The 22,913-nt window shown below is 44.5% G+C and overlaps 7 protein-coding genes across 7 annotated transcripts; 3 read left to right on the plus strand and 4 right to left on the minus strand.

The window, feature by feature from the left end:
* Window positions 1–999: 999 nt before the first annotated feature.
* PHALS_06718 (uncharacterized protein) lies at window positions 1,000–1,424 on the plus strand (the record flags this gene model as incomplete). The annotated part of the gene is made up of 2 exons (XM_024720058.1): window positions 1,000–1,267; window positions 1,339–1,424. The coding sequence occupies 2 exons, from the start codon at window positions 1,000–1,002 to the stop codon at window positions 1,422–1,424; spliced, it is 354 nt and encodes a 117-aa protein (XP_024585295.1).
* Window positions 1,425–6,556: 5,132 nt separating this feature from the next.
* Window positions 6,557–8,434, plus strand: PHALS_06719 (major facilitator superfamily; the record flags this gene model as incomplete). The annotated part of the gene is made up of 1 exon (XM_024720059.1): window positions 6,557–8,434. The coding sequence occupies one exon, from the start codon at window positions 6,557–6,559 to the stop codon at window positions 8,432–8,434; it is 1,878 nt and encodes a 625-aa protein (XP_024585296.1).
* Window positions 8,435–8,611: 177 nt separating this feature from the next.
* PHALS_06720 (alpha-centractin) lies at window positions 8,612–9,889 on the minus strand (the record flags this gene model as incomplete). Its single annotated transcript, XM_024720060.1, has 2 exons — window positions 8,612–8,992; window positions 9,068–9,889. The coding sequence occupies 2 exons, from the start codon at window positions 9,887–9,889 to the stop codon at window positions 8,612–8,614; spliced, it is 1,203 nt and encodes a 400-aa protein (XP_024585297.1).
* A 195-nt stretch (window positions 9,890–10,084) lies between these two features.
* On the plus strand, window positions 10,085–13,970 carry PHALS_06721 (mRNA cleavage and polyadenylation factor II complex, subunit PTA1; the record flags this gene model as incomplete). Its single annotated transcript, XM_024720061.1, has 3 exons — window positions 10,085–13,821; window positions 13,875–13,895; window positions 13,958–13,970. The coding sequence occupies 3 exons, from the start codon at window positions 10,085–10,087 to the stop codon at window positions 13,968–13,970; spliced, it is 3,771 nt and encodes a 1,256-aa protein (XP_024585298.1).
* A 17-nt stretch (window positions 13,971–13,987) lies between these two features.
* On the minus strand, window positions 13,988–15,442 carry PHALS_06722 (serine palmitoyltransferase; the record flags this gene model as incomplete). Its single annotated transcript, XM_024720062.1, has 1 exon — window positions 13,988–15,442. The coding sequence occupies one exon, from the start codon at window positions 15,440–15,442 to the stop codon at window positions 13,988–13,990; it is 1,455 nt and encodes a 484-aa protein (XP_024585299.1).
* Window positions 15,443–15,883: 441 nt separating this feature from the next.
* On the minus strand, window positions 15,884–17,508 carry PHALS_15184 (uncharacterized protein). Its single transcript, XM_036407234.1, has one exon. It carries the CDS (start codon window positions 16,847–16,849, stop codon window positions 16,508–16,510), a length of 342 nt encoding a protein of 113 aa, XP_036263478.1. The 5' UTR covers window positions 16,850–17,508; the 3' UTR covers window positions 15,884–16,507.
* A 1,288-nt stretch (window positions 17,509–18,796) lies between these two features.
* PHALS_06723 (myosin-like protein) lies at window positions 18,797–22,832 on the minus strand (the record flags this gene model as incomplete). The annotated part of the gene is made up of 5 exons (XM_024720064.1): window positions 18,797–18,825; window positions 18,890–19,568; window positions 19,640–20,087; window positions 20,152–20,321; window positions 20,400–22,832. 5 exons carry the CDS (start codon window positions 22,830–22,832, stop codon window positions 18,797–18,799), a joined length of 3,759 nt encoding a protein of 1,252 aa, XP_024585301.1.
* Between the last annotated feature and the right edge of the window lie 81 nt (window positions 22,833–22,913).

Raw genomic sequence — 22,913 nt, forward strand, 5'->3', positions numbered from 1 at the left:
AAGAAGGATGCGTATTTCGTATAATTGTACAATATTGTTCTTGCAGCTACACGGAAGCGAAAGATGTACGTTTACATTCATTCAGTGCGTACCTTGTTTCCTTCCGTCACTATGATAGCTTTCCGCCGGGGTTTTGCATCACATAACGCGCAGACTTTTAAAATGGCCGCGATCCTAAAGGTCGACACCCTAGAGTCTAATATACTCGGAGAGAAGCCAGAGATATTATCCAGTCGGAACAACCACGCAACACGCCGAGTCCAGATCTGACGTCACCTCAGGTCATACAGTAGCTAGCCAAGTGTGTAACGCAAAATTCGATTCGCCTTCACATTGCACAAGCCATGGTTTCGGGACTGACTCCCTCGTTATGCCGAGTTGTGACATTCTGTCTCAAAGCTCGCGACGATGTCGAGATTGTCATTAATGAGCTGGACACATATATAATTAAAACATCCCAGTTTACTCGTTCGCAAGTGCAATTACCACACTGAATCGTGCCGATTAATCGCGTCATTTCTATGGTCTCCAATCATTCGTATCTGCTCGACGTGCTGGGAAAAAGCCATTCTAAACCTGTGCGCGTGGGCCTTCAGCTTTCACCAAGAACAAAGCGACAACAAGAAGGTCGCATCGTCAGCGTTATTTGACACCAACAGGCGATCAATTCAGCAGCGCGTATAAAATTCATCAACCACTAAGACTAAGACCTAAGGTGCGGAGCACTAGCAAGAATTGCCTAAGGGTACCGGGTCATATTTGCAGGATATGGGAGGAAAAACAATATGTATCACCAACTGCAGGCACCAGTAAAACAGACGTCTGACTAGCGTGTGTAGTGATACTTGGCTTTGCAAAGTAAAAGCATCGCGCAATAATCAAGTGGAAGTTCAGTTCCTCAATATATTGCTGCTAGCAGCCAAGCTAATTTCCGTGAGATAGCTGTTCCAGCTTTTGACAAAGTATCAAACTTGCAAGTAGGGCGGCTCTCACTTGCAGATGGGAGTTGTACTTCGACTGGCGCATCTACATCTTTTCCAGGAGAGACAGCAGCCGAGAATGCACCAAGATATATGCTGCACTGACGTCGCAGATCCTGCTACTAATTTACTAAATAGTACCGTTACAGTAATTTCTTCTTCCGATTCACCAAATACTGCATACATCATTCGCAGACGCGCCGAAATAGCCGCTTCACGTAAGAGTGGACCAGCCTTTGCTCATCGAACATTGACAATAAAGGAAGGCTTTCTTCCGGCAAGCTCTCGTGGGCTCTTTCGGCTATGATGGCTGTCAAATCTTTCGGGAGTCTTGCCGAACGACCAAAATATTTTTAAGGAACATTATTTCGATACACTCGCCGAGTCACGGGTTCGCTCTATGAGCCCACAGCGATTCAAAGCCTGTTGCTGATCTCAAGCTAAGAAAGGTCTACACAAAAAGGATGATAGAGATTCGGAGCAGTCTGCAACAGAGCATATTGCATGTAACTGCCTCGTCACTGCAGCATCACGACATGACCTCGGACTACCCACGTAGGACACAAGTCATGCTTCTATTATCCTCGAGATGCTAAAGGTACGACCGTGAACGGCTCGATGTCGTGGCAGCAAATTATACCTTTTTATCGCAGACGCTGCATGTTTAGTAAGGTTGACAACGTTGAACAATGCCCTTCTCTCTAGATATTCAAGTGAGCTTCACCTGCACCTGTCCTCGACGTGTTGTTTTTACACATCTTCGCCATCAGATATAGCGTCACCGATTAAATTCATGACGCTCAATTTTATTGAGACCAAGACTTGCTTTCGCATTAGCGAGCCAAATGATTACGCCAGCTACCTCAATGAGTATATGATACTTCGTAGCGATTTCAAAATACCCAAGGGGCAAACAAAATCATGTAAAAATGTTGAAATTAGAATTATATTGACATAAAGAACGTTTTCGATTACTCACATGTTGATCGAAATACCACTGTTGTCTCGCGATGTGTTTATAAGAGTTACACTGCCATATCTAAACGCTCCATCTTGCCATCTCTCTGTGAATAATTGGCGGTGAACATGATCTATCTGATACCTATAAACTTAAAAAATCACAAAACACTGCGGAAAAGCGCTGAACTGGATAAATAATATTGAATACCGGCAAACCATGTTGCCGGAAGGCTTCGTCAAGAAGAAGCTAGGCCGTATCCTTTTTGATTACGGTGTTGCGGACAGTAGCAAGATAAGTCATCTTCCTTAAGCGGCCCACAACGACAATAATGACCGGCACGGCTTCCGAAGAATCAGCAATAATCTCATACTCATGGACTGGCAACACTCTGATGGAACTAACAGATCTATCTGCAGCTCCAAAACATGTGGCAACGCTTTAAGCCGTCGACTTGTTCCTCACGTACGCACATATGTTCTTACTCATTTTTACGTGCTGAAAAAAGCAGACCATACGTTATGTATAGAAATAACCAGTGCTGTAATACATATACTAAATGGCGGTGCAGTTAGCGCCACAAGAAATACGGTATGATAGCTTTTTCACAGCTAATGTCGTTTCTAACTCGTACGCTGTACGTACCGCCTCATTGATTACCTCCATCTTGACAAGCAACGAATATGGTTGTGGCGACGCGAAATCGCATTCGTCTTCACCTTCTGCTGACCCGGCATATGCTATAAGATATACCTGATTGAAAGAATGATCATATTGCCATTCATTGCAAGATAGATAGAGACAACGCCGCTGTGTGCAGCGACAAGTTATTTTGATTCATCACAAACGGTCTAGATCCAAGCAGGCGCCCCTTTCAATTCGCAGAAAGTTACTTTTTTGCAAGTAGCACCTTGCTACAAATATCCAACTGCCGAGCCAAATTTGGAAGAGTCAAAAACGATCACGCATTATTTTTTTTCGGCCCTAGCGATCGAACCTTTTGCTGCACCAGTCCTATTTGACATATCGAAAGTGAGCCGTGTCATGTCATTATTGATTGCTTTATTCTCGAGCGAGTAGTTGGTCAGGTTAAGTTAAAATCCCTTTGTGACAAAAGCACAAGCCATTTTACTCTGGTCGCTTTCTTCCGTTACGAAATGGTCGGGCTTTCCAATGAAAACATTTCTATACCTTAAACGTAGTCTTGTTCATATAGAGAAACATCTTATTAAAGCAAATGCTCTTAAGCATCATCTGTAAGTAGATAATATTATTCCCGTAAGTTACACAACTACACCTTCCAAGTAGATTTGTTGATAAGCGCAAAATGATCTGAAATGATAAACCACCAGACAATTGAGGGTCGCTGGTGCTTTATACAGCCCAATTACAGGATCAGTCACTCCAAAAGCATCTCAATCGGAGTGATTACTGCAGTGAGAGAAATAATTGTCTCTTAAAAACAAGCGATATGGTCAAGAGCTCTCAACTCAGTGCGACCGACCATGCTGTTCTTCAGCATATCATTCCGATAAATTGGCGCTTGCATTATAACTATGACTGCCACTAGCTGACCAAAAGCACATACAATTCACTACTTGCCGTTAATATTTCTGGCAAGAAAAGTCGACTTTAAACGAGCAGATAAACTTTCTGACTTGAAACCGCTATGTGCCTTGGGCAAAAAACCATCAACGACGTCACTGTATTTCTTATGAGTCAATGTTTTATGAGGCATCACATCAATGTCATGGCGCAATTTTCGTTCCAGGAGCAACACGCGTATAAAAAATTAGAATAGTCAGCAGAATCATCAGAAATACCTATCCCATACCTCGCAATTAGTGCCAAGCGAGTCCTCGATAACGATCTCTTTTATGCTGGGCGATGGAATTGACGTTTTCATCGATACCAAACGACCGATTCGGAAGCTCATAGTTTTGATTTTTTTGCATGCAACCGCTATGGAAACAAGTACTTACGCTTCAGCTCATGGCACAGGAGACACGAATTCGCGGCTGTGGTTCACTGCACCACACGATGTACCATTTGGGAGTACATCTTTTCCCGTCTTGAAAAGGACAGACCCAGGAGGCTATATATGACCGCTTTCCTGAGATTCACCCAGTGAGCGTGACTCACAATGGCATTTGCTTCCAGGTGTATTCTCCAGACGCTGAGCACATCGTCTGCTAGTCAGTGTGGATGACCCCATGCCCTGCACAAGAGCTATCGTTACTTTGCGACCGCGCCAAAAGCGCTTCTGCTTCTTGGTAGGGGGTCCAAAGTTTAGTGGATTGAATTACATGACTCACTTCATTTCCGACTTTTAGTCAATCCATGGTTCAATGCGTTTGTCTACGCCATTTTTGTGATGCGATCGAGTCCAACAGGTTAAGATAACCCTTTTAGATGTCAAATACCTTAAATTGTACCTGAAGGGTCAAGACAATTTCAAAAACTTTCACTTGCGGATACTGTATCCATATTTAAATTCTTCGCGTTGCAAAGTATTTTCACCAGCTGCGTGTCTTACACAGGTACTCCTGTAGCTATCAGGCATTGAATGGCTTCACGAACCAAGGCATTGATTAAAATAGCCACCATACCTGTACTCCGAGCCCCACCTAACTCATGCTGATTATCTAATTTTAGGGTTGTATCTTGTGGTCTACGACCTCCAAAGGAACAATGAAACCGGACTAAGTGTTTCCTTGCCTCGTACCTGTCGTTTTCATATTATTTCAATTGAGCCTATCCATCCTAGGCCCTCAATACGAGCGAAGACGGTAGGCCTCTTATATATTCACATATGATATGTCTGCAGCGCTGCATGGGACTAATTCCTCATCAGTGCTGAGGACTCGGGCGCGCTCATGAAACTTCTAATCCCGGTATCCCATCTAAGCCTCACAGCCCCGAAGTTGGACTCTGCATTCAATAAGACACTGCTTTCCTACATGAAGTCGGATACGGCTGCGGAAGGTCTCCGTGCCATATGGGCAGGTTCAGTGACCTCTAAGAAAATGGCCACTACAATCGCACATCACGAAGGATCTGACGACATTAGAGATATGAGCTGTTCACTTTTCATTTTCCTTGACTGATGGACAAGAACTCGTAGCTTGCCAGATACGTCGAATCAGGCGATGCAAGCTTGTCGCTTCAAATCTTCACTTGTCAGAAATACCACCCCCGAGTAAATAATAAACATCATTATCGCTCCCGGCTTCCATTCTGAAAGTCCTTACTTCCTTGTCTAGAGCATAGTCGAGAACGTGATTAATCTACCTATTTTTCATATAGAATGATAAGCGTCGCAGATTCCCCTCAAAAGGCTAGACGGTCAATACTTGAGGTCTGGTTGTGGGGGCCATTGTCGGTACTTCCGACGCCTGGTTGAGGCGCTTCTAAAGGTGTTCTTTGGCGATTTCATATAGCTGGCAAAGGGCTCCAGGAAAGCGATTGTCAGTTGCTGACCATAAGCCACCAATGTCTTGCATGCGTGTCTGTGGTAGGCGATTGAATATTTTGTGTTTCATCCTCACTGGCGATGTAGTACTTTCACGACTCGGCAGTGTAGTTGACTACAAGTGCAACAGCGTCGCCGTTCACCTCGCACCAATCAAGCTTTTAATCAAAAAGTTCACGACAACAAACCCACTGATGCTGGGTTCGTATGCTACCCCTGTGGGTTGCACTGAGAGCCTCCAAATTTTATAGTACCCTAGGTTGCTGTGCTATTACAAGAGTTAAGAAAAAAAATTACGTACACCTGGCTCAAGTGGTTTGTATCTTGGTCGAGGTATTTACTAAATATGACCTTATCTCTACACCCGTAATAACAATATATTGACTCGAAGCTTTTAACCCGCATGTACCACGAACCTGTATACTTTGTAACTTCTACATATATAATGCAGAACAGTTTAGTAAAATTAGCACGATTGCACAAATTTATACAATACGTACATACTTACGATTGCACAGCAACGTAGAGGTTGTACTTAGACAATACTGAACAATGGTTTAAGATTTGAAGGTTGAATAGTAAGAATTTAAAATAATTTAACAAATAAGTAGCACTGAGTCTGAAATATAGCTATTGACAGCGTTCAAGATCTTATACTGCATAAAAGATCGAAGACTCAAACAAGTCTTCGATACGAAGACCGTACTTATACCGGATTATTTCTATAGTGCAAGTCTTCAATACTGTAAACGGCCGTTCACCTACCCAGAAAGCTACTTGCTGTAACTTCAATTAATTTGTCCGAGTCGTCGCGCCATATAAAGCTTCGTAATTTTACAAGTTTGCCAATTTGATTCTAACGTGCTTGTTTGACGGCGGTTCCGGAGGTTTCTTGCTCAAATTCATACCTGCAAATATATTTAAAATGATCTAAATTACTTCCCTTTTCTTCCACCAATCGGTCTCGTCTTACAAAGCTGAAATCTCCCGATAAATTGTATTCAAGTAAAATACGACATGATATTTTTCAAACGAATTGAATAACCAAAAACCTTCGTCCAGTTATTTAAATGACTAGATTGGCTATCACCAGCTGAATTTTCTATACCTTCTCTTAAATGCATGAGTTAGTATACACCATCAACCATGAGTCTCGCAAGTCGACCATACGGCTCTTGTTCAGCACTTGAGTTTTACTTAAACTCTAGTGCAATGAGCTTTAATTTATATGAAATGTCCAAAAGCCTTTCTATGGGACTGCTTTGCGGATATCCTTTAAGTAAGATTCTCTCCCAAAGTACGGTTTTTGGCTCCGAATGTATCAGAGAAAATTTTACAGCCGTGGAACTGATCGGGGGCGAAGACATGCCCACTTTTCAAGTCTCGACGTACGGTCTCTATACCACCAACTCTTTCTTAACCGCACACTTGGAAGACGACGTTCCTGAGACCGCGTGGCTTTTGTCACGACCGTTATTAAGTATTGAGCACAAGCCCAGAACGTGCATTATGTACCAGGTTGGGAAGCAAGGCGCTATTGTGCTACTATGCTGTATCAATTTGCTTAATTACATTGATCGCGGCATCATTCCGGGAGCCCCGGAAAAGTTTAATCATTTTATTACGAACACCTTAGATGTGAGCGTTTTGCGCCAGTCCGTGTACTTTGGCCTACTAACTTCTGCATTTATCGCCAGCTATTCGATCTTTTCCATCGTATTTGGCTACTTTGCACTAACGCATCGACCTTTTCGCATCATTGCATTGGGTATGACTGTTTGGGTGGTGGCCGTGGCCATCTGTGGCGTGGCTCAGGCCTCTCAGAGCTATTACGTACTAATCATTGGGCGCCTTGTTAGTGGAGTCGGCGAAGCTTCATTCCAGTGTACAGCGACACCCTTTATTAATCGACACGCACCACCGGCAAAGCGCTCGCTGTATCTTGGCATTTACCTGGCTTCCATTACTGTAGGTACCGCTGTTGGATACATCTATGGATCTATTTTCGCCAGCTCGGGTTGCGGCTGGGCAGGGGCCTATTTTGTGGAAGGCATTATCATGATTGGATTTATCGTCTGCTGTCTTACCATTGTGCCAGATGAGCTCAATCAGATTCCGGCCCATATTGTGGAGCGAGATGAAATCGAGCACAAGCAAAGCTCGGTGGCGATAGTGCCAAACACTCCTGACGACGAGGAGAAGGCACGAACAACAGTGTTTTGGGAAGATCAAGACCGCAGTCAACCCTTGGAAAAGCCATCTTTTCTCGAAGAATGGTGGGCCATCTTTACGTGCTGGCCATTCATGCTAATTATTCTTGGACATGCAGCCTATACATTCTCTCTAGCGGCTATGAGTACCTTTAGTCCAGCGATTTTCATCGGATTACGACTTTTTGAGGATGAGACAACCGTGTCACTTATCTTTGGTGGTCTTGTGGCTATCACTGGTACTATCGGTACGCCACTGGGTGGCATTCTAGTCGACTACTTGGCAAAAAAGAAACCTGATGAAATCGGACGTCGCTGCGTGATCTCGGTTAAAGCACTGTTTTATTTCATGGTGGCCGCGGTCGCGTTTGGGCTTGTGATGGTGGCATTTACCAGCCTTAAAGTGATATGCTTAATCTTTCTTACCCTCTGTTTGTTCTGCATGTGTGCTCTCACCGTTCCCGAGACGATTGCCATACTTGAACTCTTTCCAGAGTCGCGTCGATCAATGGCGGTTGCAGCAAATACACTAGTAATCCATGCTTTAGGAGACGTGCCATCTCCGATCATTCTGGGTGCGATCAAGGATGCATGGGCGCCTGATTGTGGCACCGTTGAGATTGATGGTGAGGCAGGGCTTAATCCAGCTTGTGCAGAAGACCATGTTGGTCTTCGAAATGTGCTGCTCTTTGCCGTCCTTTGGCTTGTTTGGGGTGTCATTTTTTGGGGTGTCGCTGTCATTGTCTTAAAACAAAAACAAGAGGAGGAGAAGCGACATGCGGCGCGAAGAGGCTTGATGGTCAGCGCCTTGTAAGCTACTAGTGTAAGTCATCAAAAATAATAGCGAGTCGTGGTGAGCGTGAATGTTAAGAAACCGCAATAGTTTTGACAAAATGAAATTGACCCATCTACAAGACTCAAATTGTATTATGAAATCCCTCCTTTATCGTCGATCGTTAGCTTCTCTGTAATTTCAATGGTGCTCTTCTGATTACAGAGTCTTGCGATGCAGGATGGAAGCACCGTATTCTTCGTACTCAGTCTTGGTAATCCACATGTTCTTAAATGTTGCTAGTGAAGCCAAAATAGAGCCACCGATCCATGTAGAGTGGATTCGTGTGGGCGGCGCTGAAATCCGAATTTTGATATCTTTCGGCGCTTTCTTGCGTACTTCTGCGAGCAATCGATCACCAAAGCCTGGAAAAAGTGTCGAGCCTCCTGAGAGAATAATTTGCGAGAAAAGTGTCGTTCTTAAATCCAAATCCGACTTCATAATGGCTTGTACAAGGCACTCGTGCACACCTCGTGCTTCCGATCCGATAATTTCTGGTCGAAATAGCACTTCCGGTGCACGGAAACGCTCAGGACCAATCTACAGACAGCAAAATAGCACACAAGTTCGAATAGGCTCTCATATCGACTCACCACCAAAAAGGAAGAAACTAACATTGAGCAGCGTGCCGTCTGGTAAGAAATACGCCGATGTACTATCTCCTGATGTCGTAGATGGCTCGGATTTGGCACTTAGCATATCCTTGACTGCAAGCGCCAATTTTTCTGCTTCAAGTTGCTCTTCTTTGGTAGGGTTAAAAGCTACATAGCACAGTTTCTCTTTAATCTCCCGCACTACCTCCCTCTCAGCTGACGTCTGAAAGTTATAACCTGCCCGACGCAGTAGCAGCTGCAAGTGACGAGTAACGTCCCGACCAGCGATGTCCATTCTTGTGATTGCGTGAGGTAGCGTAAAGCCCTCGTAAACAGGAACCACATGGGTTACGCCATCCCCTACGTCTAATACAACACCCGTGGTACGACCCGACGCGTAAAGACTCAGTACAGCCTGTGGAGAGACAAAGAGAGATGGTACATTAAATGTCTCGAAAAATACTTCGCCGGCACGCTGGCGGTTGGCCACAGGATTCAAAGGCGCCTCGGTAAGCAGCACTGGATGATCTTCGCTTTGTACATTCAGCATATCCTTGGAATAGACGTGCTGCCAAATGCGATGCATGCTATTCCAGTCCGTGATGACACCATGTTCCATTGCGTATTGAATCTTAAACAATCCACGGTGCTGTTGCACCCGGTTGCCTACGAACACATCGCCGCCCTCATACGCACCACCAGGCATCATACGCGTGTGTTTAGTGGTTCCAACAAAAGATGGAAACACCACTTGTGGTGTCTCTCCTCCTGCAAAGCCTGCCTTCATAAGTCCACTACCATTGTCGATCACCAACGGCTGATTTCCCAGCGCTGCGCTCGCCATTTTCATCAAAGAGTTGAAAATCCAACCCGCTGGTTTGTCCTATAAAAACTGTCTAAACTTTCAGTATATTGTGGCAAAAATCGCTATTATATGCACCTTGTGGCTGGACAGGGCACTAGTAAAACAGAGCGATCACTTTTTATCGGGGTGGGAGCCAAACTCGGATAAAGTAGTCGCGGGGAAACGCAGTGGATCATGGATGGCGCGCAGCAAGAGGTGACAACGCTGTTAGAAAAGGTACAAGGTGCACACAGCAATGCAGAGCAAATGGATCTATTTCGCCATGTGCAGGAGATTGTTACACATCGTGACCCGTCGGGACAAGAGCGTCGTATACTGCGCAGCATACGACCATTGCTCGGTCAACTCGCACAGCTGCAGAACGCGACACTAGTGGCAGCAATTATGCAGCTCATGGCACAAGAAGTGTCAGCAGCTGTTACTACACCCAACATGATGTCAAGCGAGGCGGTGAATGCAGCGTCTGCACTTCTGACTGGACTCTATGAGGTGTGCCACACTGTGTTGCTGCTTAGTTACTCGAGCGAGAAAAATGTAGTGTTGGCACTGCACCTAGCGCTTTGCAATCTTCACTCAAGCTACCAGATCGTACTTCGAGCGGAGAGTAGCGAAAATAGCTTGGATACAGAGTCAAAGAGCTGTTGGGACGCCACGATGCGTTGCATTGAAGCAGCGGCTGACGTCGTGGCTGTTTTGCCAGAAAAAGAAAACAGTAGTCGAAGCTCTTTGGTCTGGTTGAAGGCTTGGAAGATGATAGAAAGTAGCGTTATGCTTCTAAGCACGGCACAGGATGCATCGACATACCGAGATCCCATGCGATCCAATGTACAGCCCAATGCTTGCAGCTTGGATCAATTAACTTATGAAAAGCAGACGATTTTAATCAAGACACAGCTGGAGGAATTCGGAGTGTTTTTATTGCAAAGGCTGTGTGAAATCGTCGGCACTGTATCAGACGCTAAGCCCACATTGATGAGACGTGAACTCAGTGTAGCAGTCAATTCGCTGTCGTTAATAGCGGCCGTGCGACCGCAGTATATACAACACATATTGCCAAAGCTTATATCTCTTTCAAATACAGTGGCAACGCCAGGAGCGGAAGATGCCACAATACAAAAAACTTTGATCGCTAATTTAGTGAAGTTGTTGAGCCATCCAGCTGCGCAGCCGTTTGCAGATGATGTGACGGACATTTTGATTGCTGTTGGAGCGTCTCAGCGTGCCTTTGCTGCAATTAGCAAAAATAAAGAGCAGCGGAGACGATATACTAACGCACCTACAGAGGCTTCATTGCGTAGGGCCAGGATCGGTAAGCGCACTGCAGCGCAGTCGATTACGGAACGTGTAGAGAGTGCCAATGCCCTTGCTAAGCGCAGACGTGTGGATTTATCGACGTCCGCAACAGTTTCGACATCTAAAGAAAAGGTGACGCACGATGCTATTGTCAACATGCACGCTGTCGAAGTGGCTAATTTAGTACTGGAAAGCTTTTCGTCTGCGATGCCGTCCCCTGCACCGCCAAATGTGCAGTTGGAGCTTGTACCCAGTGCTTTAAAAGCGCGAATGTCTACACTTTTGTCAAAACTTGCCACTCCTTCCTCAGCTCTCGCCATTGAGAAAAGTATGAAGCGGATGCGAGATCCGCGAGTTCGACGTGATCCGAGATTGCAGACGCAGCACAAGGAACAACCAGCACTTGTACCAATTTTTGACGACACCGCTATTGAAGAAGTGAGTGACTGGATTTCGAAACACGCTGCTACGATCGCTGAGCCGCTTGTGTCGGTTTCAAAAGATAATGTAGTTCAAGTGCATTTGAAGGTCGAGACTAAAGCGTGGCAACAGGAAATGGCTACGGATGCGTTTGTCCGAATCTTAGAAAACGAGTATGGAGTAAAAATTCGGGGAGACGAAGCACTGCGTGAAGGCGTCGTATGTCGCCTTGCGTCAAGATTTTGGGATCTTGGCACGAATACCGACCAACAAACGATGTCAGATGCTTTGAGTGCTCAGCCGAAATTGCCATTTGTCTTTCAAAAGATTCTAGACTTTGTGCTAGGTGATTATGCTGTGCGATCAACGCTGGCAATAAATTTGTTTTGTCAGGAGTACATTCGTACTATGACCTATCTAAACGAAACAACAACCGAGAGTACATTTAGAGTACCTAGCCACATTGACTGTCAAATTTATCGGTCGTCTGTGAGCTATTTCTTTGGCGCTTTGCTGAAGAAGGTGAACATGTCTTCCTCCGCTGACAAAAAGCTGTTTAGTAGTCTAATGGCGCAATTGCCCTGGATTCCGGTAGACATTCTTCGCCTTGTGACGTCGCTATTTAGTGAGAAATCTGGAATCGTTCTTGGTATCACTTTGTTTCGTGACTTATGCAAGGAACGAAAGGCATGTCAGACACCGTGTCTGTTACTTTTATTGCGTTTTACTTGCCATACAGACGAACACTATCGCAATTCTACAATTCGATGTGTCGCTAATCAGCTGTACGGCGTCAGCGCTTTTAAAACTATTATTGAAGAATATGCTATCAAGTTTGTTAACTCGTTACGGGAAGCGGAAAAGTCTAACGATATCAATATGAAAGTGGAGGATAAGGCAATGCTTGAATCTGCCGGGGCTTCGAACGAAGGTGAACACTGCAGTAAGCTTAAGTGTGCTGATCCAGTGAATCCCAAACAAAAGTGGTTACAGGAGCAAGTGCAACGAATTACGCTTGTTGAGAAGGACAATTATGATGAGCTACAAGCGTACGCAGATACAATCTTGGCTGAAATGAATTTGTCGAGGGTCTTGGATAGCGAAGCGGAAATATTGCGGCGATTGGAACTTTACCTCGCTTTATGTGCGAAAAAACCATCGTTGCTATCCTATGTCGTTGCAGCGTATGCGTACGCATCTGAAGCTGTACGCCAAGTGATTTTTCGTGCTATTGAAAAGCTTATTAAACATTTGAAGCAACGTGGAAGTGTGAATGTTGTTGCTCAACTTCACGGATTCGAGGCCAATGCTCTTGGTTTGGTTTGCCACATAATTCAAATTCTGTCGCTACGCGGACGTCCCAATGATTCAAGTTCGTTGGCAGTTGACGTACTTAATCAACAAATATTGGAGTTGTACCACAATCATGAACACATCCCTGATTCCGTCTCAGTACTCATTCCAGTTCTACCTAGTATCCGTGGTGAGATTTTGTTCCCATTATTGCCTCAAATACTATCGTTACCGCAAGCTCGGCTGTCAGTCGCTATTACGCGATTATTAGAAGCAATGCCTCCACAAGCAGTAGCTCCAATTGATTTGTTAGTGGCGCTGCATCATGTGGATCTTAAGACAGAACCAAGTATGCAGAAAAAAGTAATTAACGCTATCAACTTCTGCGTGGAACATCGCCATGCATTCCCATCAGACGTACTTCTTCACGTATGTCGAGTTTTGATTCAAGAGGAGAATATCTCTCGACTTTCTCTTCGCACCCTCATTCTCAGCGTCACAGCGTACCCAACTCTACAGAGCGATATGGCATCTCTTCTCAGTATTCTTATAGACAGAAGAGTGTGGGAAATGGAGGATGCTTTATGGAAAGGCTTTGTGAAGTGTTCAGTACTAATTCAACCAGCATCTTTCCCATTGCTCCTTCAGAAACTACCGGTGCCCCAATTAGCCGCACTGCTAAAAGATGAGAAAGAGTTATCCGTGCTGCTCCGCGATTTTGCCTTGACAGCCGGTCCAAATCGTCAGCCTATGGACCTTTCATCTGCAGTCATCGAACTTCTTGGAGATTCCCAAGGCGAATGGCTCACAAAGTCTCCTCCTCATCAAGGACCAGACGTTAAATTCGAGAATGCCAATCCTGTCAAGATTGAACCTACCAAAGTGGAGGAGCAGACATGCGATTAGTTTTAGAAGGTTGTGAAGTAAGTAGACACGACAGACCCAACAATTGAAGTAGCCGATGCGTGAAATTAAAGAGGTCAAGTGTTTGTCACCGATTTTTCTAGCGATGTATTTTACTCATTGTCAACTATACTACAGCATGCACCATTGATCATTTTCAATAAGCTTTCACCCACAAGTGTAATTGCGATAGCGAACGTGGCAAATCTCACTCACTTCTGCAATAATCTTGAGCGCTTCGTCCATATCCTGCTTTGTGTGAGCAGCAGAGACACAGAAACGTACACGAGAAAGAAGCAGCGGCGTGGCCGGAAAACCCACCGTCACAACCGCCAAATTGCGTTTCAAGCATTCACGAGAGTACTCTCCAACTTTCGACATGTGGTAAAGCATCACCGGAATTACAGGTGAGTCAAAGTCACCAAGTGCTATGACACCCATGTTGATCAACTTTTGTCGAAAGTAGTTGCTGTTTTCACGAAGTGAGTCCAACTTCTTACGTCCTGTATCCGTGCCATCGAAACCCGCAATAATATTCAAGGCTGTCAGTATCTGCTGTGCGATGATAGGTGACAAACTCGTCGCATAGACTGCCCCGGCGCTTGAGCTACGAATGAAGTAAATTATCTCCTTCGATGCAGCGATGTATCCACCCATACCACCAAAGCTCTTTGTAAACGTACCCATTAATATATCCACTTCACTTGGATCCACACCGGCATATTCGCAAATACCACGGCCATTTCGACCCAAAGCACCAATACTGTGGGCTTCGTCCACATAAATATAGGCTTTATATTTCTTCGACACGTCAACTATCTCGCGAAGGCGTACAATCTCGCCTTCCATTGAGTAAATTCCTTCAACCATGACCATGACTTTCTTCCATGCGCGGTGCGTACGAGGTTGACCTTCTGCAATCTTAAGACGCAAGACCTTTTCCAGGTGTTTCGGATCATTGTGTCGAAAGACACCTACAGTCGCACCTGATGCACGAGCTCCATTCACTATTGAAGTGTGATTCAATGCATCACTTAAAATGAGTGTTCCTTTGCCCATAAGTGCTGGAATACTCGTTGCATTGGTGGCGTAGCCCATATTGTACACAATTGCAGCCTCTTTACCAATAAATTTAGCTACGGCCTTTTCCAGTGCAATATGCACCGATGTAGTGCCAAACTCCATTGGAGGTACAGTCGAGGCTAATGCAAACTGATCAATTGCAGCAAATACCTCGCGACTGCACGTATGCATCCAATCATCGGCAAAGCCGAGATAGTTGTAGGAACCAAAATTCAAGCAATGTTGTGGTGGCTCGTTCAAGTGCACAAATGTCTTGTTCTCATCGATTGATTCGCGCTTGATAAGGTCGATGTGAGCGCCTGGTGCACTAGCAACTGGACGATTAAAAACGTCCTGAACGCGATGGTATAGACGGCGAGTGTAAAAACTTTCCCAAGCAATAAGCAACTTAGCCAATCCAGAGCGTGTTTTATCGGAATGATAACGCGAGATTCCGGAGATGCGGGCCGCGATATCGCGCAAATGGCCAAACGTGATTAATATGGAATATTGCAGGAAGCACATGAGAGCGGGAAGCCATGGGACGTGCTCGGCACCCATTTTCTTTTAATAAATTCCAAACTGACGAACTTGCACTAATGCAGATGTTGTGAATTGAGATTTGAAACATTACGACATGACACTGGTCTTTTGTTAGTTTAAACCATTTGTTTTCAAATCATAGATAGTAGCCATTTAAGTGATAGCACTTCTTGTAGATAAGCAATATAGATCAGCAATGAAAATGGATTCAATCTCAACATGCCGTTTAAAGCCCACAACTCTGTCCCCAGCGACTAATTCGCAGTATTCAATTTGTTTGAATATTCTAAAATCTACTAGACCTTGTTTGCAGTGACTAGTCAGATAAACCCTGATACAAGAGACGAGGCATGATAACAGATGATGAGCTGCGACATGTGCGCCTGGCGCTTGCGCCAGTGTTACACACACTTTTAAATTTAAATCGCCATCTCTGAGTTATCATAAATAGATGGCAAAATGAAGTCAGCGAGGTAATCGGAAGTTAGTACGTACGTGACCATCGTAAATGCGTTAAGAACGAATTGTTAGCGTAGATTTATGTACTTCGCTTGAGACTAGTATCTGGTCATTGGCTATCGCAATGTCTTCCGTATTGTCGACATGGACCACGGTCATACGGCATTATTCCTTGAGATCTCGCAGCCATATCGCTTATAGTGCAGCAAACGTACTCGGCCACGAAAAAACTAGATGTCGACTGACGAATCACCAAAGATAACTGGATTGTCTTGCAATGTAGAGCAATAAAAAAACGAGTTTACGTCTAGCGCTCGTTGTCAGCCAATACTTGAACGGAAATGCTATCCAACAAGACAACTAGACGTTCGTCTTTCTTTGCAATGTCCCCAACAGCCTCGAGCCGAGACTACAAGTCATCGAGCTTGAGCTATTGATCCATTTGTGCCACCACAAATTCATGCAATTTCTTCCAAAACTGGGAATTCTTGTTTTATAATGAATTCGCGCAGAATGAACCACGACTCGAGCCGTTTCGTATCATGGACTGGTGCGCTGGATATGCCTGAAATCTGATTCCGACGGAGAAGATCTAAGGTGGCCAATTATGCAGCAACTGTTGAGCTACCTTGGTGTTAGTTGGCAAAACCGGAAACTTGTTGTTTTCGCGCAGGAAAGTAGTGTTGCATTAATATCACCTCTGGAGATCCTTGCGATGATGGCCAAAGCCTTGGGATCGGCGGTCTTACACTTCGCTGATGCCCGTGCCACTTCATGTTCGGCCTTTGTCTCAAGAATTCGAGCAATCCCTTCCGGGCGAGAGTCACCCGGATGAAGAGCTTCCACAAAAAATAGGCATAGGATATCGCTGATCGTACCATACATGCCGCTCGCACATAACCTGGTAGCACTTCTTGCAGATGAGCGATATAGGTGGTAAAAGTGAAATGAGCTTAGTCCCAACATTCAATCCAAAGCCCACAACTCTGTCTACAGCGACGATTTCTCAGCATCCATCCAATTTTTCATTCAGTTCGAAGTCAGATAGCCCTTTGCAGCAGTAAAGAATTATCATGAACGAATAAAAGAATATTAGTCTTCGTCAACAGGTGTGATGATAGCGCTGGACATGCACAGATAATATTAAGCGAGCAATAAAATATCTTTTTTGACAATCAAAGCTATGTCTAGTGAGTTGGCTTGTAAAAAAAGCGCCGGATAAAGCATAAAATCTCAAATCTAAGTCACCAATAGATTAAACTTCCTTAACTTGAGCAATCTGCAATTTTACGTTCATTTATTTACTAACGATGCCATGACAACGGTTACGACGACGGTAATTCATAGTTCCAGGCATTAAGTTGATGTGTTTCACTTGAGCAATTGAAGCGGAATCAGAACTAATAAAAAGTACACCCTTCGGTTGACGAGCATGTGAAATAGAGCAATGTTGGAGCAATGTTCAATCGAAGCTTTTGGAGGCTGCAAAAACTGATTATCAACAGTGCCACCAACTGAAAATCTATCAATTGCATCATGTTCTGCGAATTATGATACAACAAACGCTTCGATCTTGTGGAAAAATGAGTCATTCGTGCGCTCCTGTACTTTTGCTGACCGCTTTGACAATTTCGGTTTCATGTACACAAGGTTGAGGCACTAATTTTAGAATAATTGAAATTTGGGTCGCGGCATAAGTCGAAATAATTTTCGCATCTCACCAATTTAAGCTGTTAACAAAGACATGCAGTGTTTCTGATGCTATGATGTGCCTCCTTCGCGGTTCTTCCTTCGAAAATGTTGAAAGTGCTAGAAACAGAGGTTCAGAGGTCATGGAATATACGGGTTAACAGAACCGCTGCTAGTCTATCTAAAAGCGATACTAGTGAGAAGTAGTATGTTTTTAGGGGTCAAAAGTGCTCTCGGAGCGACGTTTAATGCTCAATGTTTTTTGCCTCGAGCGAAAGACCCGCATATACATATGCCAATAAGTTATGCGATGTGCGACTTTTTGATCAAACACATTTACATGACGTACTTTAGTGCGAAAGAAATACATAGCCTCATGGCGACTTTGATATGACACTAAATAGGTGACGGTATGCCAGTTAGGCTGAGCCCGGTCTAGACACCTGCAGACGCTTACGATAATCTTAGACCAATTATTAATTACCGGAGACAATTGCTAAAATTACCTGATGGTGGCGTGCTTATTGGTAACAACTTGCCCGACGTATGAGTTTTGCGACGGAGTACTCTGCTGATGGGAATTAGCATGGAGTGCGCGCCCGGCGAGGAGGCGGAACTTAAAAATGTATCACAGCACCTGGTAGGTGCAAAGAAATAAAACTTGTTCCTGTCACACTGTGTACTCGTAGGGCGTTCACTTTTGCGCAATGTTTTGATTGATATGATTAGGAGCGACACCCCTTTATAGGAGCCGTGTAAGCCATGTCAAGCACGTGCTGTAGGGTTTTATTCATTAAGCCCGGAGATTGAGCCCTGGACATCCCGGTTCTGAAGTGAACAGCATACCACTGCACCACATGATCGGTTGCAATGTTTTGATAGGCAAATGCCCTATTCGCATAGAAGAATGTAATGAGATGCTGAGCAAATTGTTTACGAATTTAGTATGTAATGTCCATAAAAAGTATCATTAGATACTTTCTGACTTTTTCTGCTATATTTGTATGTACAATTCTGGTTAGTACAAAATATGAACGCAGCAACACGACGGATGGCTTCACTTTGCTGAAGTCTGTAATATCCAAATTGACACGAATGTATGCCAAAGCATGTGATAAAGAGCAGCTTGCGTAGGACAATCTCGTATATATGATGAGCTTGCTGACCCAGGTATTCGGAACTGCTCTTCTCCACGTATGCAAATTTGGCTGCACTTGTAGCTTCTCAAGTATGATCTGGTATTGTTGGCAAGTCTGCATTACAGATTATGTTATAATGGCGAGAACAAAACTTGAAGCAAAATTCATCAAGCGCTACCTGATGAGTCGCGCCGGACGGGCTCATTTTGTAGTACGGCTAATGGACGATCCCATTGTGTAATCCGCAAAGTCGGATTACAGTAGTACGCTTTGCCCTTCGAGCGCGATACGCGCATCTCCCATCCTGCAGCAAGCGGCATTGATTCTAAGCTAATCGACTTTCTTGGAGTAAAAGTCTTCCTGGGATCAGTCGTTTGACGCGATGCAGCCAATGTGCCATCTTCTCCATAATACTTTACTTTTGCGGCTGTGAGTCTGCTTTTAAAAACCTCCATAGCACCGACTCCAACCGCACTCACCTCTTGAAGAAGCGATGGGCGATTGTGAAAGTCGCCCGTTTCACTGCCAGATAAATGCCCTTCTCCTTCACTATCCCCACTACTACTGGTATGCCACAACTTTGCACTAGACATACGTCGCGCAGATTGCCGGAGAAACTGCGCCGTCTCGGCTGATTTCTGGGCAAGTGCTGCTTGCATGGCCGTAGAAGCCCGACCTGCCTCTCCGCTGTCAGATCCATCGTCAATGTCTTTCTTAGAACCCAATTTTCGAAATGCTGAGCGTTGGTCTTTGCGGATAAATCTCTGACTTGAGACCTCTGAGTCAGAGCCCACAAGCTCACGAAGCTTGACGCACTCGCGTTCTACAGTTTCAAGTTTTTTCTCCTTCTCGCGGATCTAATCGCATTCAACATCAGAGACAGTTAGCAAACGTCACAAGCTTGTACTTTTGATTGCAGTAACCCTACCGTGTCTTGGAAACCGCTAATTTTGACTTGAAAATTCGCTGTCAACACAGTCTGATCAAACTTAAGCTTCTCGACCTCACTTTTAAGATGTGCCGTCAAAGCTCTCTGTTCTTCATTCTCCTTGCGCAGACGATTTGCTTCCTCGTTGAGCTGGCTAATAATCCCGTCAGCATCAGCCATCCAGACGTGAGCAGCCGATTGGCCGGGTGATTGCGATCCTCTTCCTTCACTGTTGTCAGCAGAGGTCGCAACCAGCATCTCCTTCTTGGCTTCTTCATTTCGACGTTGTTCATCATGAAGGCGCTGCTGCAGCTTGTTTAATTGGTATTTCATATCAGCCTGTTGTTTCTTCTCCTGCAGAGCTTTGATATACTTTGGTCGCTCGAATTTCATACGCAGGTATGCTTGAATTTTTACAGCCCCCTTCCGTTTATCTTTAAATTGTTTGCTGTCATTTGACACATTCAAAGACAAATGAGCGACGCAAGTGCAGTAAGAAGCAGCGGACGTACCGTTCAATGAAGCAACGAGCATATTTTTGGACAATAATCGCACTTTTGTTTTTTCTGGCTTCCAGCCAAACACAGCGACCCTTTCTTCCACGCCAATGAGCCTGAAGTGTGATTATTGCGGCTTTAAGCGACTGAAAATGATGCATCATGATAACACATCGAGCAACAGACTACAGATTAACAGATCAACCATGTTGGACGTCAGTGTGCTTAGTTTTGATGATACAGAAAAAAGCAAATAAGATTACCTGCAGCTTTACAATTGCTCGCAACTGGCGAAGGTAGCGAAGTCTGCAGCTAAACCCCCGCATATAGTGTTGCAAGTTGCGGGCTTGAACATCCAACCGCTCAGCCTTCTTTTCCTCCATTTTTTCGAGGATTCCATAGCGAAAGTAAATGCGTGTAAAACCAATTTGATACTGCTCGGGAGAAGAAAAATTCATTTTTGCCATCAGAGCTTCGCAGCGAGTCTTTACCGAGATATTTGTATTGCGATGCCCCACATCAAACACCCAAAACTTGTCGACGATTTCCTCTAGCAGCAGGCGGTTTGGATATGCTACACGAGAAATGCGAATTGCCTCGATTACACCAGCACAACGAAGTTGTGACACCACCATTACTTGACCCAATTCAGTTGGGCTTTTATTTTGGTTGGGCTTGATACATCGGATATAATGTACTTTGGTTTGGTGGATGCTAGTCATGAGCTCGTTGAGATTGTCTTTAAATTGAGTGCCAACATTCGTCACTGTCAAAACACCACGCGTAGTTCGACTACCTCGCGAATTAGTGTGATTTCTCCTTCGTGAAACGACTGGCTTGATGGTTTTGTCGACGAACATGTCCTTCAAAAACTGTTTAGACGAACTTCGCATTAGCTCGGATAAATTAGGAAGGAGAGCGTCCTTGTGCTTTTCTAGAAAGCCCAATGATTCGTACGTAACTGCTCCTGCATAGTGCTTGATCGTGAATTGTGTGCGTGATGTGCGCGGAAATTCTATGACATCTTGGTCGTCTTTGTGAATTGTTGAAAGCTTAGAAACCAAAGCTTCATCATTGCCCATCGGACGCATCACCTCGTCGTTTAATAACGAAATGATTCCAAGCTTGTCTTCAATCATAGAGATTACATCTTGATTATCTGCGAAGTCAATGTGACTCCACAAAATGCCTTCAGCTTCGTACTCACTTTGCACTGTTTTAAAGACATCTTGAGTAAACTTCTGCTGAATTTTTTCATTAGCGTAATTTATACAAAATTGCTCGAAAGAATTGAGTTTAAAATGCTCAAAGCCGAAGATATCAAGAATTCCCACGTGATGATGCATTTTCTGATCATTCTCGAGAGATGTGTTGATAATGTTGACTAGCCAATCAAAAACTTTGGAGTAAATGGCCTTAGATAAAGCACCAATACACTCCTCTGCTTGATCTTTCTTCAAAAAGGTAGTCACTTCATCTCCAGCGACTGCAATTTGACGCGAGCACAAAGCCTTTTCCAAGTCTGCTGCCGAAATGCCAAGAAGTTCAGTCGCGTATTTCGCAGCTTTGTCGCCAGGTCTAATCTCGGACTCTTCATTACTATTTTTAGACTGTATTGTCAATTGTCCAAGATGCAATATGCCTGCGAGCACCTCAAAAAGGACTCCTTGCTGCTCCTCCGTGACTCCAATAAGCCCCAGAGCCGTTCTGGTGCGCTCAAAATGTTTGTCGTCCGACACACCCTCGATCTGGAGAGTCTTATTTGCACCCGTGTACGCGTAGCACTCGTTGGCATCATCCAAGTGCCACTTTTCTTTGCTTTCACTCGCAGCTAACAACTGGTAGAAGATGTGATAATTGCGCTCGGTCTCTATGTGAGATATAACACGAGTCTTCTCCAGCAAGTAAGTTCTACATCGAGCTCCCACCAAAATACCAGTATTGTCAAATTGCAACTGAGTAAATTTGCCGAATCGAGAGCTATTATCATTTCTCCCAGTTTTGGCGTTGCCAAACGACTCGAGGAGTGGATTCACCTCTATAATCTTCTTAATTGTATAGTCATTCAAGCCTCCAGCGATTGAAGCTAAATGATTCATCAGAATCTTAGTGGTTTCCGTCTTACCAGCTCCCGACTCTCCACTTACTAAAATTGACTGGTTCATCCCATTTCGCTTCATATCATTGTACGACGCTACGGATGTTGCGTACACATGAGGCGGTAATTCGTCCCGAGGTCTAGTGAGGTATAGAGCCTGTGTTTGCTCTGTGTAAAGCTCTGGTAGCCACTGATAAGGATTCACGGCGATACAAATTTCGCCAGTGTATGTATACGGCAACTTTTGCAAGAAGCGCTTTTTGACGTTGTATAGTATGGCAGCCTCATGTAGATAATTAAGTGCGGTCATATCCTCTATTCCCGTGAGGCCCAAATTCTCATTTTGATAGGGCAAAGACTCAAGCTGTAAGCTTCTCATCATGGCCTTGACCTTATAGTCGTTGAAGTCCAGCACTCGCTCCTCATCTACGACAGCTTCGGGATTACCAGGTGGAGGGAATACGCGCAGTACAATAGTTTTTTCGGGTTTTTTAGGGTTCGAGCTCTTTTCCTCGCGCAATATCTGCGCAGGAAGCCATACGTATGTGTCGTCGGGTACGTAGCACTTGGTGCCTGCACCCGCGTCCTTCATCAGCATTGAAATCTAGCTATAAGTTCAGTCCGGGAATGCGGAATTAAGAATGTTGATGTTTTTATGCGAATTTTGCGGAAATTTAAA

The sequence above is a fragment of the Plasmopara halstedii genome (assembly GCF_900000015.1).
Source record: "Plasmopara halstedii genome assembly, contig: Scaffold_3060, whole genome shotgun sequence".
NCBI classification, from domain to species: Eukaryota; Oomycota; class Peronosporomycetes; order Peronosporales; family Peronosporaceae; genus Plasmopara; species Plasmopara halstedii.

Excerpts from the sequence above, each read along its gene's own strand:
- PHALS_15184 (XM_036407234.1), bottom strand. The coding sequence starts at position 16,849 with ATGTTGGGACTAAGCTCATTTCACTTTTACCACCTATATCGCTCATCT.